Source organism: Diabrotica virgifera, chromosome 2 (genome assembly GCF_917563875.1).
Source record: "Diabrotica virgifera virgifera chromosome 2, PGI_DIABVI_V3a".
Taxonomy (NCBI): domain Eukaryota; kingdom Metazoa; phylum Arthropoda; class Insecta; order Coleoptera; family Chrysomelidae; genus Diabrotica; species Diabrotica virgifera.
Genome location: NC_065444.1, coordinates 220,060,875 through 220,077,555, shown reverse-complemented (window position 1 = coordinate 220,077,555; position 16,681 = coordinate 220,060,875). Strand labels below are relative to the sequence as shown.

The window sequence follows — 16,681 nt, the reverse complement described above, 5'->3', positions numbered from 1 at the left end:
TAAAGGCAATACTACAGCAAGTGAAGCTTTTAATTATCATTGATAATTTTTTTAATGAAAATTACATTCTGTGGGAGAACTGTGTGGGACTATGCACAGATGAAGCTGTATCTATGGCAGGAAAAAACGCCAATCTACAAGCACGAGTTCGAAAGGTGGCTCCTCGTGCAGTTTGGACGCATTTAAGAGGTATGGATGAAGATCTACTAACAGTATTTGAAGTTATTGTATATATATATAATCAGGAGCGACTTATACCATCTAATGGTGTGTGGCAGTCAGTATACCATTACTGGTACACAAATTTTCGCCATTCTTTTTTGTTTCTTGCCATTCTTCTTGCTTCATTCCAAGTGGTTCCTCTTCTTACCAGCAGTTCCCCAACTGTTTTGTCCCAGGTCTTTTTAGGTCTTCCTCTCTTTGCCTTCTGCCATGTTTTGGCTTCCCATACTCTTCTAACCTGTCGTTGGTCTTCCATACGTTGCAGATGTCCCCACCAACTTAGCTGTTTCTGTTCGATAAATGAGATCAAGGGTTGGATGTCTAGCTCTTCCCGTATTAAATTATTTCTAATTTTGTCTCTTCTCGTGACTCCTTTCACTCTTCTCAAGTATTTCATTTCGGTAGCCTGTAATTTACTTTTCTGTCTATTTGTTAATACCCACGATTCGCAACCGAAAGTGAGGATTGGTCTGAATATCGTCTTGTATACATTCATCTTGGTTTTCCGTGAAATTTCTCTTTTTCCTATTAAACCCCTGTTCATTAGATAGTATGTTTTCATAGCTTTTTCTATTCTTGAATTGATTTCCATTTCGTCATCTCCTGAATCCTCTATCTTAGTGCCCAAATACTCAAACATGTCGACTTGTTCTAATTTTCTTCCCTCAATTGAAATGCTCATTTTTTGATTGTCCCCTATCCTCATTACTTTGGTTTTCTCTTTATTCAAAATCATTCCATACCTTTTTAGTGTTTCATTCCAGATTTCCATATTACTTTGAAGGTCTTGTTCACTTTCTGCAACTACCATCACATCATCCGCGAATGCTCCTTCCGAAATCCTCACCATTTGTAAATTTTTGTACCCTACTTCTAATTTCTTCGCTTTGTTTGAACAGGCTCTGATGATTTCGTCCATAAATATATTGAATAATAGTGGGCTCAGCCCTCCTCCTTGCTTCAGTCCTTCACTGGTTACAAAGATATCCGAGATGTTGTTTCTCCAAATGACACTATTCTTGTTGTTCTTATATAAGCTCTTAATCACATTTAATGTTTTGTCCTCTACACCTTTTTTCTTCAGTATTTCCCACAATTTATCCCTCTTCACCTTATCAAAAGCCTTCTCTAAATCTATAAATGCCAGTGACGCTGTCTGGTTTTGTCGGTTAACTTTTTCTATTATTTGCTTCAGTGTGAATACATGGTCCTGGGTGCTTCTTTTCCTTTACGGAATCCACTTTGCACTTCATGCAGTGAACTTTCAATTTTCTTGGTCAGTCGCCTCTCCATTATTTTTTCGAAGGTTTTCATGGACGTGCATAGTAAAGAAATTCCTCTATAATTACTGCAACATTTCTTGTCTCCTTTCTTGTAAATGGGTAAAATCAGCGCCATTTCCCAATCTTTTGGAATTATCTCTGTCTTCCATATTTCATTAAAAATCTCCAAGAGTACTTCATTACCTTTATCACCCATGTGCTTCAGCATTTCGTTCGTTATTCTATCAAACCTAGGCTCTTTTCCTTTTTTTAGCCATTTAATAGCATCCTCTAACCCTTCTCATTTTATTTCATCTGCTGTTGTAGTATATTTCCTACTTCCTCCTCCACTGTATCTGTATGCGTTGCTTCCAGAAGTTCTTGAAAATACTCTTTCCATCTGCTCATTATTTCTTTGTTTTCGGTTAACACTTTTCCTTCTGAATCTCTAATATGTATATGTATCTGTTTCTTTTGTATCCTGCCTGAACGATTTAAGGATTTTATAAAACAGCTTTTGGTTTTCTTTGCCATTTTTTCCATTTTCTCTCCAAATTCTGCCCAACTTACTTTTTTTGCCTCTACAACTTTGCTTTTTTCCTTTGTTTCTTGTACTCTTCGTAACTAGTTTCGTTCCTATTAGCCAAGTATTTTTTCCAAGCGGTTTTCTTATTTTTAATACCATTTTTCACATTTTCTGTTCACCAAGATGTTTGTTTCTTGTTTTTGCCGGTTCTACAGGTTCCACAAGCTTCCTTTGCCGCTTCTAAGATTGCTTCCTTGTATATAACCCAGGAATGCTCTACATTTTTATGTCTTCTTTCTATTGAAGTAATCCCTAATTTTTGTTCGACTAATTCTTTGAATGTGTTAGCTACTCGTTTGTCATTTAGTTTGTAACTTCTTATTGTTTCGCATTCAGTTTTTTGCATGCTCCTATTCTTATTCTCTGCTTTTCTTTCATTTACATCTCTTACTTTAGATATTACCATAAAATGATCACTACCAATCTCTGGTCCCCTTCTAACTTTTGTGTCTAAAACATTTTTCATATTTTCTCTATCTACTATGACGTAATCGATTACTGATTTCTCGTTTCTTGTTGGTAACTCTCTTGTATAAGTATGTATCTCTTTATCATAAGTATGAAGTTATTGTAAGAGCTGTAAATTTTATTAGAAACAGCCCATTATGAGGAAGGCTTTTCGCAAAATTGTGTGATGCCATGGGTTCGGAATATAGATCACTTCTATATTATTGTGAGGCACGTCGCCATATTTCTTACTGATAATAATAGAGAATAAGCAAACTTGTTTTATGGCACGAAATTCCTTGTTAATATTCTTCAAAGACGCAGTATTTAAATAAATCAATGTAAGGGCCTCAAATGCATGCATTTACGCAGAAAGACAAGATTACTGCATTTATGAAAAAAATAGAACTGTGAATAATAAGTTTGAAAATTTTGACATGTTTGCCACTTTTAAAATTAGCTGTCTTGCTGATGAAATAAAATAAAGTAAAGTTCTTATTAATAATCATTTGACCAGTCTATAGAAGCAATAATTCTCGTTTTACTTTAAAGATCTTAACATGTCCAAATATGAATGGATTAGAAACCCGTTTGTGATTGAAAAATATGATGATTTTGGCCCTAGTGATAGCAAATTTTCAAGATTGAGTTGAGAATTTGTATAATTAAAGGGGGCGCAAGAATTTTATTTTTTTTAAGGGGGGCGCAGGTAGAAAAAGGTTGGAAACCACTGGTGTAATGTGTAATGTTATAAAGTGGCATGTTTATTATCTTTCTTGGAGTAATTATTTTGTTCCAATTTCTGTTTATTTTATTCATTTGTTAACTTTGTGTTTTGTTTTACTATTTTTTTTCTTACTTTACTTGATCGTGTCCGGACATGTCATTCATAAAATTTCGGCCCAGTATTGGGCTACGTCGGCGTCGGTTCCATCTTTGTTGGCGAACCACAAATCTTCGAGGGTACACCGATGAGGACAGTTTCTGCATGTAAGATGTTCCATATTCTGTGTTTCTCCACAGTCACGGTGCACATCATTTTGGTCTATTTTCCCTCATTTTACCATGTTTGATTTTACTGAGTTTATTCATAGTTTTCCACGTTTTAAAGTCTAGAGACTGGCCGGTCCACTGAATCTGAGGAAGAGGAAAATTCTCAGGCGGTTCATCCTGCACTGTTCCAAGGAAGCCTTTCCTGGATTTTAGTCGCTTTCGTGGTGTTCGAGCTTTGTATAGGTATAGGACATGCCGCTCGTCCGCAATCTGTTAATTTTCTCTATGTGCTCTGCAAGGCCTCTCCGTGTTGAGGGTTCTGCAAAAGCCGCTGCTTTATATAGATTTGAGAGTGGCGTCGGTTTCATGCACCCCGTTACTATCCTGACTGGAAGACTGGACAAAATCTACAATAACCACAATTCATAAAAAAGGCAGCTTCCATAAATGCGACAATTATAGAACTATTTCTCTTATATCGCATGCCAGTAAAATAATGCTACATATAATCAACGAGAGATTAAAAACATTCCTTCAAAGAGAAATTCCACAAGAGCAAACTGGATTTACAAAAGGTAGAGGTACTCGAGAACACCTGTTGAATATAAGACAGATAATCGAAAAATCTAGGGAATTCAATATTCCACTGTACATATGCTTTATAGATTATCGTAAGGCGTTCGACAGGGTCAAGTAAAGACACTTATGGCAAATACTAAAAGAAGTAGGCGTACCCCAACACCTTATTTCGCTTATAACTGAACTATACGAACACACTAATGGATCAGTTAAAGTGCTTGACACACTTTCAAACGAATTTCATCCAGAACGGGGTGTCAGACAGGGATGTATACTATCTCCACAATTATTCAATATATATGGAGAGCATATTATGAGAAGAGCACTTGAAGGATGGGAAAAAGGCATCTCAATAAATGGTCATAAAATAAACAACCTACGTTTCGCAGATGATACAGCCCTTCTTGCAAATAGTCAAGCAGAGCTGATTGATCTTATACGACTGGTTGAAAACGAAAGTCAAATATTTGGTCTGCAATTAAACATATCAAAGACAAAGATCATGATAGTGGATAGACTACATAACAATCATCCACATATAATCACAATTGATCGGTTTGAGGTTGTGAGCTCATACTTATATTTGGGATCATTAATCACAAACACAGGGTCACTACAGGAAGAAATAAAACGTAGATGTGATCTAGCAAAAGTCGCCACAGCAAAAATGACCACAATATGGAAGGACTGTCAAATTTCAAGAGCGTTAAAGATGAGGTTGATCAACTGCTTAATATTCCCAATACTGACTTACGGATGTGAATCTTGGACCCTGAGAAATTCGGAAAGAAGAAAGATAGACACCACTGAAATGTTCTGTTGGAGACGAATGCTACGAATTCCTTGGACCGACCATAGAACAAATAATTCGATTTTGAGAGAGCTAAAAGTTAGCCAACGGCTCTCCAGTAAAGTCCATCTCCAACAATTAAAATACTTTGGACATGTTATGAGAGCCAACACAGAAAACATGGAAAGACTCATTATACAAGGAAAGGTGGAAGGCCGAAGATCACGAGGAAGATGGATCGATCAAATTACAGGAATATGCAAAAGACCTATGCGTGAGTTAAAAGAAATGACCAGAGACAGAGATCTTTGGAGACGGACAATACACGACATCACGTCGACCACTACACTCCCTCCGGGGGGTCAGGATTGAAGAGAGAGGGTTACTATCCTGCATGTCTCATTTAGCGCAGTATCAACTTGTTTAGCGTGGGAAGATCTGCCCAAAACGGGGCACGCATCTTCAGCAGTTGAGAAACACACAATGCCTGTGCCGTTGTTCTTAAGACGCCAGGACATGCACCCCATTTGCTTCCCGTTAGCTTTCTGAGCATGCTGTTCCTAGTTGTTACTTTCCCTCTCGTTAGAATAGAAGAGAAATATGCTTTATTGTCATGAATAATAACTAGTATGTTTTGTATATATGTATTTTGTATTTGTATACAGTAGGTAAATCGTTCAGCTGGACATAGGGAACATACATTGTATATATTTAGATACATAAATACATACTGTAGCAAAACAATGAGTCACCAGCCGCAAGGCGTAAGCCGAGAAAAGTCTAGATCAAAGCACGCTATACGTGGAACCGATGCGCGGTTGTTGGAAGGTCACACGATAGTCGGAGAGCTGGCTTAGCCCGGAATGATCGAGAATAACGACTAGGATATATAAGGCATAATTTTTGTGAATAGAGTTTAGTCTTAAGCTAAAGTTTGTAAAGTAAACTTGTATAAATAAAAAATAAAGTCGTATATAAATTACGAACCGCTAGTTTTATTGTAATTAGAAGTAATTACACTAATCACGCTACAGTTGGTGTCGGTGTTCGGTTAACTTAGTGCGATATAAATAAGTGAATTACAGAGAGACTTTAAAAGACTTTTGAACTTTATTCGTCGGGAATAGTTAAAGTGCGTTGATTGTTCGGTATTCGGAAAGACTGTTAAAAGACATTTTGGAAAGTACGTGTGTGCCGACCAAAGATGTTGCTACAAGAACTTACAGTAAAACAGCTCCGTGAACAGCTCGAGGAACGGGATCTGGACAGCAGTGGGCTCAAGATAGTCCTACAAGCACGACTCGAGGATGTCCTCACGAAGAACGGAGAAGACCCAAAGACGTTCCACTTCCAGTCAGCAGAACAAGTAATCTTATCGAAATTAAAAACTGTTTCTGAAACGATCGATGAAACTTCTAAGATAAGCAACGAGAAATTTGAAAGTGTTTCTCAAAAGATCGATGAAACTTCTAGACAGAACAACGAGAAACTTGAAGAAGTTAGTAGAAGAAGCGACGAGAAACTTGAAGAAGTTAGTAGAAAAAGCGACGAGAAATTCGAAAATGTTGCTAAAAGATTCGATGAGACTTCTCAAATAATTAAAGAGGTCTGTAGGCAAAACAACGAAAAACTAGAAGAAGTTTGTAAACAGAACAATGAGAAATTTGAAGAAGTTTCTAGAACATTCGATAAGATGCAGAAAAGTGTAGAGACCGTAGAAGAAAAGATCAAACAGCTAGAGAGCAGGATAACCGATACAAAAGTACAACCATCAGTTAATGCAGCAACGTTAGATCCTTTAGTGAAAGATGAACTACCGAGAGACGAAACGTCGCATAATATGAGATTCAAATTACCACCATTTGATGGAAAGTCCTCTTGGTCCATATATCTTAGACAGTTTGAAGCTATTGCGACCGCCAATCATTGGACCGAACAAGAAAAGGCTGTTTCCTTGACTGCTGCTTTACGAGGTGATGCTGCAGATATATTAAGGTCAATTCCCAAGGGTCAAGAAAATTGTTACCAGACCTTGTTCACTCGTCTAGAAAAACGCTATGGAGATGCCCATCTACAACAAGTATACAAAGCACAACTGCGAAGTAGAAGTCAACGAGCAAGTGAGAATCTGCAAGAATTTGAAGCAGATGTGGCTCGTGTGGTGCGGTTGGCTTATCCAGAGGTGCCAGACAGCGTTTTAGAAGAAATTGCAGTAGATACCTTCGTCAATGGGCTGAAAGATAATGAACTACAGAAAGCTTTACGACTAGCAAGACCGAAAGTTTTAGATGAAGCACTTGCTATTGCATTGGAACACGAAACGGCTAGTCAAACTTCACGAGGCCATAGAGTAAGAACCATTGAAGAAAGTGACGAACACAACGATGAACGTCTGGAGGAAATGATACGGAGAGTATTAAGTAATCAGATGCCAAAGAGACGCGAGCCTAGATGTTGGAATTGTGGAGACGTAGGCCACATTCGTCGTAATTGTAAGAAGATCGTACAGCCGTCGGAAAACTAGAGCGGGTCGACACCAAGGGGCAACTGCCGACCTCGAGAACTAGAGCCCCCATAGTAACTGTCAACCTTACGTCCTCCGGTGGAATCCACAACTTATACATCGAAGGTCGTATCAGTAATAGATGTAGATCATTTTTGGTGGATACAGGTGCAACGAGAACTATCGCACGTCCAGATGTAGTACGAGACCATAATAAATTATCACCTGCAACAGTAAAGCTTAGAACAGCGACTGGTGAGCTAATTAATACATATGGCGAGGCTAATATGTCAGTATCCATTGGCCAGACCACAGTTGAACATCAAGTATTAATTGCCGAGATCTCCGACGAATTCATATTGGGGATGGACGTACTAAGGAAAGTGGGGGCAATATTGGATGTTCAAAATGGAGTTCTCAAGATCAATGGTGAAGAGTTGCCCTTTCACGACGACAAAGAAGATGGCATCCGCTTACTTACTACATGCGACGTAACCATACCCGGTAATAGTGAGAAAATTCTGATGACCATGCTTGATGGACACTGCCGAGAGGGAAGTTTAAGGATGGTCGAAGATGTGGATAATGTCGAGTTCCTAACGGCGAAAACTTTGGTAAAAGTTCGAGATGTGATCCCTGTAAGAGTTATGAATTTAAGGGAAACTGCTATCAAGTTAAGTAGAGGAGCTTTGATCGGGCAGTGTGTTCCCGTGGCTTCAATTTGCTCTGTGAATACCAATGAGAAATCATCGAAGGCGAAGTATCCAAAGGAGCTTGTTGAGATGATCATTGAAAGATGCCAAGATCTTGATCATGAACGAACGGAAAAAGTGACATCTATGCTGATAGAGTATCAAGATGTTTTTGCTATTGACACGAAGGATAAGGGAAAAACAAGCATAGTAACGCATAAAATAAATACCGGAGACGCTCAGCCAATCAGGCAACGGCCTAGACGACTTCCATTTGCGAAAAGAGATGAAGCCGAAGAGATTATCAAGGATATGGACAAACAAGGGGTAATTGAACCATCGAACAGTCCATGGACATCACCAGTAGTTCTGGTAAAGAAGAAAGATGGTTCAACGCGTTTTTGTATCGACTACCGCCAGCTCAATGCGGTAACAAAAAAAGATAGTTATCCTTTGCCCAGAATAGACGATACATTGGATACTCTCTCCGGTTCTCGTTGGTTTTCCACACTCGATTTAAAAAGTGGATATTGGCAAGTAGACATGGAGCCAGCCGATCGGGAGAAAACCGCATTTTCGATAGGATCAGGGCTTTGGCAGTTTACGGCTATGCCGTTTGGTTTATGTAATGCCCCTGCCACATTTGAAAGATTAATGGAGGCAGTTTTAAGAGGTCTAACATGGAAAACATGCCTGGTTTACTTGGATGATGTAATTGTGGTTGGAAGGTCCTTTGATGAACATGCCAAGAATCAAATAGACGTCTTTCAACGATTGAGGGCAGCGAACTTGAAGTTAAGTCCGAAGAAATGTCACATGTTTCGACGAGAAGTTAAGTACTTAGGACATATTGTATCGAGTAATGGTGTAACAGCTGATCCTGAAAAGATTGAAGCAATTAAAGATTGGCCAGTACCAAAAGATAAACATGAAATTAGAAGTTTCCTTGGCCTATGTACATATTACCGACGATTTGTCAAAGGATTTGCCAATATCTCCAAGCCCCTAACAAAGTTGACGGAGGAGGGCAAAGAATATACATGGAGTGAGGAGTGTCAAAAAGCTTTCGAACAACTACAAAGGGCTCTGATCAGTGCACCGATATTAAGCTACCCGGGACAGGCAGGAAAATTTGTTTTGGATACCGATGCTAGCAACAGTGCCATAGGAGCTGTTCTCTCACAAATCCAGGATGGACAGGAAAAAGTCATCGCTTATTTCAGCAAAGTCCTGTCGAAACCAGAAAGAAACTATTGCGTTACCAGAAGACAACTGCTGGGTGTAGTGAAGGCTTGCGAACATTTCCATAAATACTTGTACGGCAGAAAGTTCCTTCTTCGAACAGATCACGCTGCTCTAAAATGGCTCATACAATTCCGTAATCCAGAGGGCCAGATGGCAAGATGGTTAGAACGACTGCAAGAATATGATTATGAGATAGAACACAGGGCCGGAAGAGTTCATTCAAATGCTGATGCCCTTTCGAGACGACCCTGCAGTGCAAATTGTAATCACTGTGCCAAATTAGAGGAACGATTTTGCCCCGTGAGACGAACCACCGTAGTTAATGAGCAATGGCAGCCCCAACAGTTACAAAACGCCCAAGAAGATGATCCATGTATAAAAAGAGTATTGGATTGGATGCGGCAAGGTGAAAGACCTAGTTGGCAGAACATTAGTGCATGTAGTCCAGAAGTCAAGGCCTACTGGAGCCAATGGAATTGCCTGGTACTAAAAGATGATCTTCTGTACAGAACCTTTGAGAACGATGATGGTACAGAATCTAAGCTGCAGTTGATTGTACCTAAAAGTAAAGTGTCTGAAGTATTGTGTCTGAAGTATTGCGTCAGTTGCATGACGGTACATCAGGTGGACACTTTGGTATTACGAAGACTCTGCAAAAGGTTCGAGAACGGTTCTATTGGGTGAACTGTAAAGATGATGTAAGAAGATGGTGCCGGAAATGTGAACTGTGTGCATCCGGTAATGGTCCAGTTGGTAAAAAGAGAGCACCCATGAGACAGTACAATGTTGGAAGTCCTATGGAAAGAGTAGCAATCGACATTGCAGGTCCATTTCCAGAAACCGATGCTGGAAATAAATACATTCTGGTAGCCATGGACTATTTTACGAAATGGACCGAGGCCTATGCATTACCGAATCAAGAAGCTGCTACCGTTGCAGAGGTACTTGTTAAAGAATTCTTCAGCCGATTTGGTGTTCCCTTGGAGATCCACTCCGACCAAGGGCGAAACTTTGAGTCAGCTCTTTTCCAAAACGTTTGTAAATTGATTGGTGCCAATAAGACCAGAACAACACCCCTGCATCCTCAATCAGATGGAATGGTCGAGAGGATGAACCGAACGATGGGTAAACACTTGTCCAAAGTTGTATCTGAACATCAGCGAGATTGGGACCAACACATTCATTTATTCCTGATGGCCTACCGCTCGGCCGGGAATGAAACTACAGGTCAAACACCAACCTGCCTGATGTTGGGTCGTGAAGTTCGTTTGCCCTGCGACCTAGAGTTTGGCTGCAGACCTTCCGAGGAATATGTTGCAGGCGAAGAATACGTAGACCGCCTGAAGTTACGAATGAACAACATTCATGAACTTGCCCGACAACACATCCAGATAGCCAGTGACAGAATGAAAGATCAATATGATTCTCGCTGTAAGAATGAAAGCTTCGAAGTAGGTGATCTTGTCTGGCTTTATAATCCACAACGTCGTCGAGGCCTGTGTCCTAAACTGCAAAGACAATGGGAAGGTCCGTATGAAGTTAAGAAGAAAATAAATGACGTAATATACAGAATTAAGAAGTTGCCAAACGGTAAACCAAAAGTTATTCACATAAATCGTCTCGCACCATATGCTGGCTCAAATGAAACAGAGGAAGCCCGAGTCCTCCAACAGGAGATGAAAGATGCACCACAGCCAAGTTTTAAGGAATTTATGTCAAATTACACAGAAAGAAAGAGTGCTAGATTCGGCGTGACCACAGAAGTTCAGCAAGATCTGTTTGGTGTTCCAGAAAACGTCTCTCTAGCCCACTGTGTTGCCCAAGACCTCGAGATGACTAAAGGAATCTCGTCCGTATTCAATAGAAAGTTCGGCCGCCTGGACGAGTTAAGAAATCAGCAGCCTAAAATTGGAAGAGTACTGCGATTGGAAGATGGTCCTCGATCTTTGCTGTATATGGTGACCAGGAAGTCTTATACGGACACGCCAAGCTATGAGAACATATGGCGTGCTCTAAGTAATTTGAAGAAAATCGTGTGTAATTATGACATCAAAGATTTGGCTTTACCAAAAATAGGCCATGCAGTAGAAAATCTGGATTGGAAGATTGTGAGAAGCATGCTTGAAGTGGTCTTCAGAGAAACTGGCGTACGAATTACTGTGTGTTGCATGAACCCGAAGATGTCGGATCCTTCAAAGACAGTAGACTGTTATTTCTTCTTGAAGGGTGTATGCAAAGCTGGAGAGTCGTGTAGATTCCGCCATCCTGGGTCTTCATCTAGAGTTGCTGATCGGGACGCTCAGATCTTAAGAGGGGAGCAATGTAGCAAAACAATGAGTCACCAGCCGCAAGGCGTAAGCCGAGAAAAGTCTAGATCAAAGCACGCTATACGTGGAACCGATGCGCGGTTGTTGGAAGGTCACACGATAGTCGGAGAGCTGGTTTAGCCCGGAATGATCGAGAATAACGACTAGGATATATAAGGCATAATTTTTGTGAATAGAGTTTAGTCTTAAGCTAAAGTTTGTAAAGTAAACTTGTATAAATAAAAAATAAAGTCGTATATAAATTACGAACCGCTAGTTATATTGTAATTAGAAGTACACTAATCACGCTACAATACATTGTATTATATTGAGATAATTGTGGCAACTTAGCTCTCTCGATGACAATATTAACTTCAAAATTATTTCGACTAACACAAATAAACGTCAAAATTATGACAATGTAGTAGCTAAATATTTTTAGCCTAAGGGAATGGGAAAACCGTTTAGTTTTAAAATTAGTTTTTAAATAAAAATATTTTAAAAATTAAAGTAAAATTATTAACTCATTAATCCTAAACTTTGTTTTTATTTATTTATGGACAGCCTTGCTTCAAAACTCACTCATTCTATTGGTTCTAACAGCTCTATTGCACCAAAAACTCGTACTCGAACAGAAGCTTCAAATAACACAGGTTAGCGCAGTTGCCACAATTCTCTCAATGTATACTCCCTATGTCCAGCTGAACGATTTACGTACTGTATAATAATTATGTTTTGTGAACATGTTCTCGTTTGAATGTCCCTGATATATTTAGAAACAAAAAAAAGACGGTTTTGTAATTTAACATGTGTTTTAACAGAAACAAAAGTTTGAGACACCTTGTAGGGAGGAAAAGGCACAAAGGTGAGAATACCTCAACCCTATTATGTTGTAGCCTCACATTTTCTGAATATTTTATTTTTTTTTTTAATTTCTCAGATATCTTTAGTAACAAAGAAACTATTAACTAAACGGTATTACTCTTTAATGTGTGTTTCTATGTTTAACATGTGTGACGCATGTCGTTAGTTAAAACACACATTAAAGAGTAATACCGTCTAGTTTCTTTGTTATTAAAGATATCAGAGAAATTAAAAAAATAAAATATTCACAAAATATGAGACTACAACATAACATTGAGGTATACTGTATTACTCGCCTTTGTGTCTTTTCCTCCCTACAAGGTATCTCATTGTTTCGGTCAAAACGCATGTTAAATTACAAAACCGTCTATTTTTTGTTCCTAAAGATATCAGGGACATTCAAAAAAACAAATTATTCACAAAATATAAGACTACAATACGATTTCGATGAATACTAACATCTATACCTCGTCCTCCCTACATGGTGTCACAAACATAACATAAGAAAAACATTGCTTTTCTTCCACCCGGTATAAGTACACAAAAAAAGTTTGAGTAAACCTTTGCATAACTGTGTAAATACTAAAGAAAAATCTGAAATAATAAAAAAAAAATTAGCGGAATCCGTTAATCTGTTCACGAAAAAATCAACTATGAAAATTGTGCATAATCTTCTATATCCCTAACTTTTGACGAGCAGTCTATATTATAGTCCAGCTGCCCGTGCGTGACAAGTTTAACTATCTTTACAAATTTATTGTATAATATACTATTCTTTATGAATCAATTAATAAAATTATTCAATTGTCTTATCACGTTTAAAATATCACTTACTTCATAAACATTTGGATGCCAAACTTTCGTTAAAAATCTAATTGACGGTGGTGAATATGGATAGTCTGTGGGGAATTTCATTCTAGCCTGAAATAAAAAAAAGTTTTAAAAATAAAGATAGTAAAATTATTTGTTAATAATAAATATGTTTATTTATAGAATGTATTTATATTAATAGCTCAGGATATGGTACAAATGTTTCTTGCCAATTAAAAGCAATTTATAGTTAATAAGTAATTGTAAGACTAGACTGAATGGTAGCCTCTAGCTTGCAAGAGTCAACGGACAAATTTTTTGCTGAAATCGCTTAAGGATGCGCCAGTCGCAAACCTTGTGCTTAACTAATAGCCTAATAAAATAAAAAAAAATAAAAATGTAATTCCGAACAGGCTGGAAAACATTTTATATAAAATTTTAGGTGAATACAAAAGATATTTTCAAAAAAGTATCCAAATCATATAAGGGGACCATTGTTTAAATAATTAAAAGGGGATAATTTTTGCACAATATTTACTTTTTTAACTGCTGAGGTAATTTACATTTTAATGAAGGTCTTTAGGATTTTTTTCTACAAAGCTGAAGGATAAGTCTTTTACCTAAGACTTACTAAATTAAATTTGACCCCCTATTTATTTAAATAATTATATATAAAATTTAAAAATCAAATTTGCAAAAAAATATTATTTGCGTTTTAAATAAGCATTACAAATTATTCTATTTAATAGGAGAAATTGCGCTGTTACCAGTATTAGGCAAAAAAATTGTTTAAAAAGTATGTAATAATTTATTAGATATTTAATTTGTATATTAAATGTTACAATATTTTCAATTGCAAAAACGCGGTTGTTACCAAAAGAATATAAATCTGTGCAAAGTCTTATTACTTTTATTTTTATATATTTTTTCGACAAATATATTGATAAATTCAAATTTCAATTCAATTCTCCTCTAAAATGGCATTTGAACATTGTTCTAATTTGTTTATAACTTGTTTTTTTAATAACGTCGCACGGATTAAACATTTTGAAATGCTGTTTCCATAATCAGGTTTCTGGGAATTTTTCACTAATTAACAAATTTTTTTGTCGTTTTTCCTTCTTCTTTTTTTTCTTATAATAAGATATAGGTAGTTTTGCTTATAGAGGGGGTTTCATTAAGAATGTCCAATCTCTGAGTTGTAGATTCTAGACCATAAAATATTAAGATTTAACCAAAATCACTTAATAAAATGTGGCTCCTTATTGAGTTACAAGGCGTTTTATTTAAAAATAAAAAAATATATATTTTATCTCAGTATTTTAAAACTATTCGACGTATCCTTTTCATACTTGGTAGAAAGTGTAAGTACTGTAAACTCTATGAAATTATGTTAAATACAAGTTTCCAGCTGTTACCAGAGGCGTACGACGGGGGACAGTAAATGGTTGACCCTTCCCAAATTCTACGTCACTGGTGAAATTGTTATTTTAGCACAATTTTTAGATTCTCCAATACTCTCTATGCAAATACCATTCTCTTCACTAGTAACAATAAAGTCATTAGTTTTCAAGATATTTGAAGTTAAACATGTAACGGCATAGTTATTTAGTTATTTTGATTAATGTATTGTACCGCTTAATTTTTAGTTTCAAATATCTCGAAAACTAATGAATTTATCGTTAAGAATGAATATACTCTTCAGACTTAACGATAAAATCATTAGCTTTCGAGATATTTGAAATTAAAAATTAAGCGGCACAAAACATTAATCAAAATAACTGTGATGTACATGTTTAATTTCAAATATCTCGAAAACTGATGACTTTATCGTTACGAGTGAAGAGTATATTATTTACAAAGCGAGTATTGGAGAATCTAAAAATTGCGCTAAAATGGCAATTTCGCCAGTGACGTAGAATTTAGGAAGGGTCAACCATTTGCTTTCCCCTGTCGTACGCCTCTGGTAATAGCCGGAAACCTGTATTTAACATAATTTCATAGGGTGTATAGTACCTACACTTTCTACCAAGTATGAAAAGGATACGTCGAATAGTTTTAAAAGACTGAGCAAAAATAGCTTTTAAATTTTTGAATAAAACGCCCTGTAACTCAACAAGGAGCCATATTTTATTTAAGTGATTTTAGTTAAATCCTAATATTTTGAGGTCTAGAATCTACAACTCAGAGATTGGACATTTTTACTGAAACCCCTCTATAAGCAAAACTATATATTTTACTATCAAAAAAAAAGAAGAAAAAACGACAAAAAATTTGTTAATTAGAGAAAAATTCCCAGGAATCCGATTATCGAAACGGCATTTCAAAATGTTTAATCCCCGCGACTTTATTAAAAAAACAAATTACATATAAAAAAATTAGAACAATTTTTAAAAGCCACTTTAGAGGGGAGTGAAATTGAAATTCGAATTTATCAATACATTTATCGAAAACATACATAAAAATAAAAGTAACGAGATTTTACACAGATTTATATTCTTTTGGTAACAACCGCGTTTCTGCAATTGAAAGTATAGTAACAATTAATAAACAAATTAAATATCTCATAAATTATTAAATATTTTTAAACAATTTTTTTTTCGCTTAATACTGGTAACATAGCGCAACTTCTCCTGTTAAATAATAGTATATTACTTTATGAGGCGGAGAAGCATGACTTTTCTTGACGCGCCCGATATTACGCGCCGAACGAAGTGAGGCGCGTAATAGAGGGCAAGTCAAGAAAAGTCGCTTCTTTGCCGAATAAAGTATACTATTTTTTCTTCAAACGTAGCAATTTTCAACCATAAATAGTACAATTCATACGCTATTTTTACTCGAAATTAACTGTGACAACTATCAAAGTCGTCTAGATGTTAGAAATTAAAATAATTAAGTCGTCGCGTCGGTGGGATTTGCGTCTCCCTGGTTACAGTTGTTTGACAGTTGTTTGCAATTATTATTACGACGCACTTCAGCAACACTTTTAATAGGGCTTTTCATTCACAGTCATTTGTTTCGGGCTTCTGTCATGTGTCACATAATATTAATATATCTACGTTATACGTTATTGGCATATACCAATGATACAAACCAAAGACGTATGACGTAGATATATTCATATTTTGTGACACATGACAGAAGCTCGAAACAAATGACAATCGATGAAAAGCCCTATTGATGGAGGCAGAAATCTAGAATGCCTCAAACGACATGGGGGCTGGAAATCAAGCACGGTTGCCGAAGGATATATAGAGGATTCAATAAGAAATAAGAACGATAATGCTCAAAAAATTTTAAACCCTCATGATTCGCCAACATCGGGAATGATTGCTGAAAGTTGTGCTCGACCATCAGTATCATCAACAATTACCAATGCGTA

General features: G+C 36.9%; 1 protein-coding gene across 1 annotated transcript in view; it reads right to left on the bottom strand.

The window, feature by feature from the left end:
• Positions 1 to 16,681, bottom strand: part of LOC126880384 (ubiquitin-conjugating enzyme E2 R2) — a 118,609-nt gene that overhangs the window by 14,325 nt on the left and 87,603 nt on the right. The window contains exon 2 of the mRNA XM_050644211.1: positions 13,324 to 13,410. Within this exon, the coding sequence (XP_050500168.1) occupies positions 13,324 to 13,410 (87 nt within the window). The remainder of the gene's footprint in view (positions 1 to 13,323; positions 13,411 to 16,681) is intronic.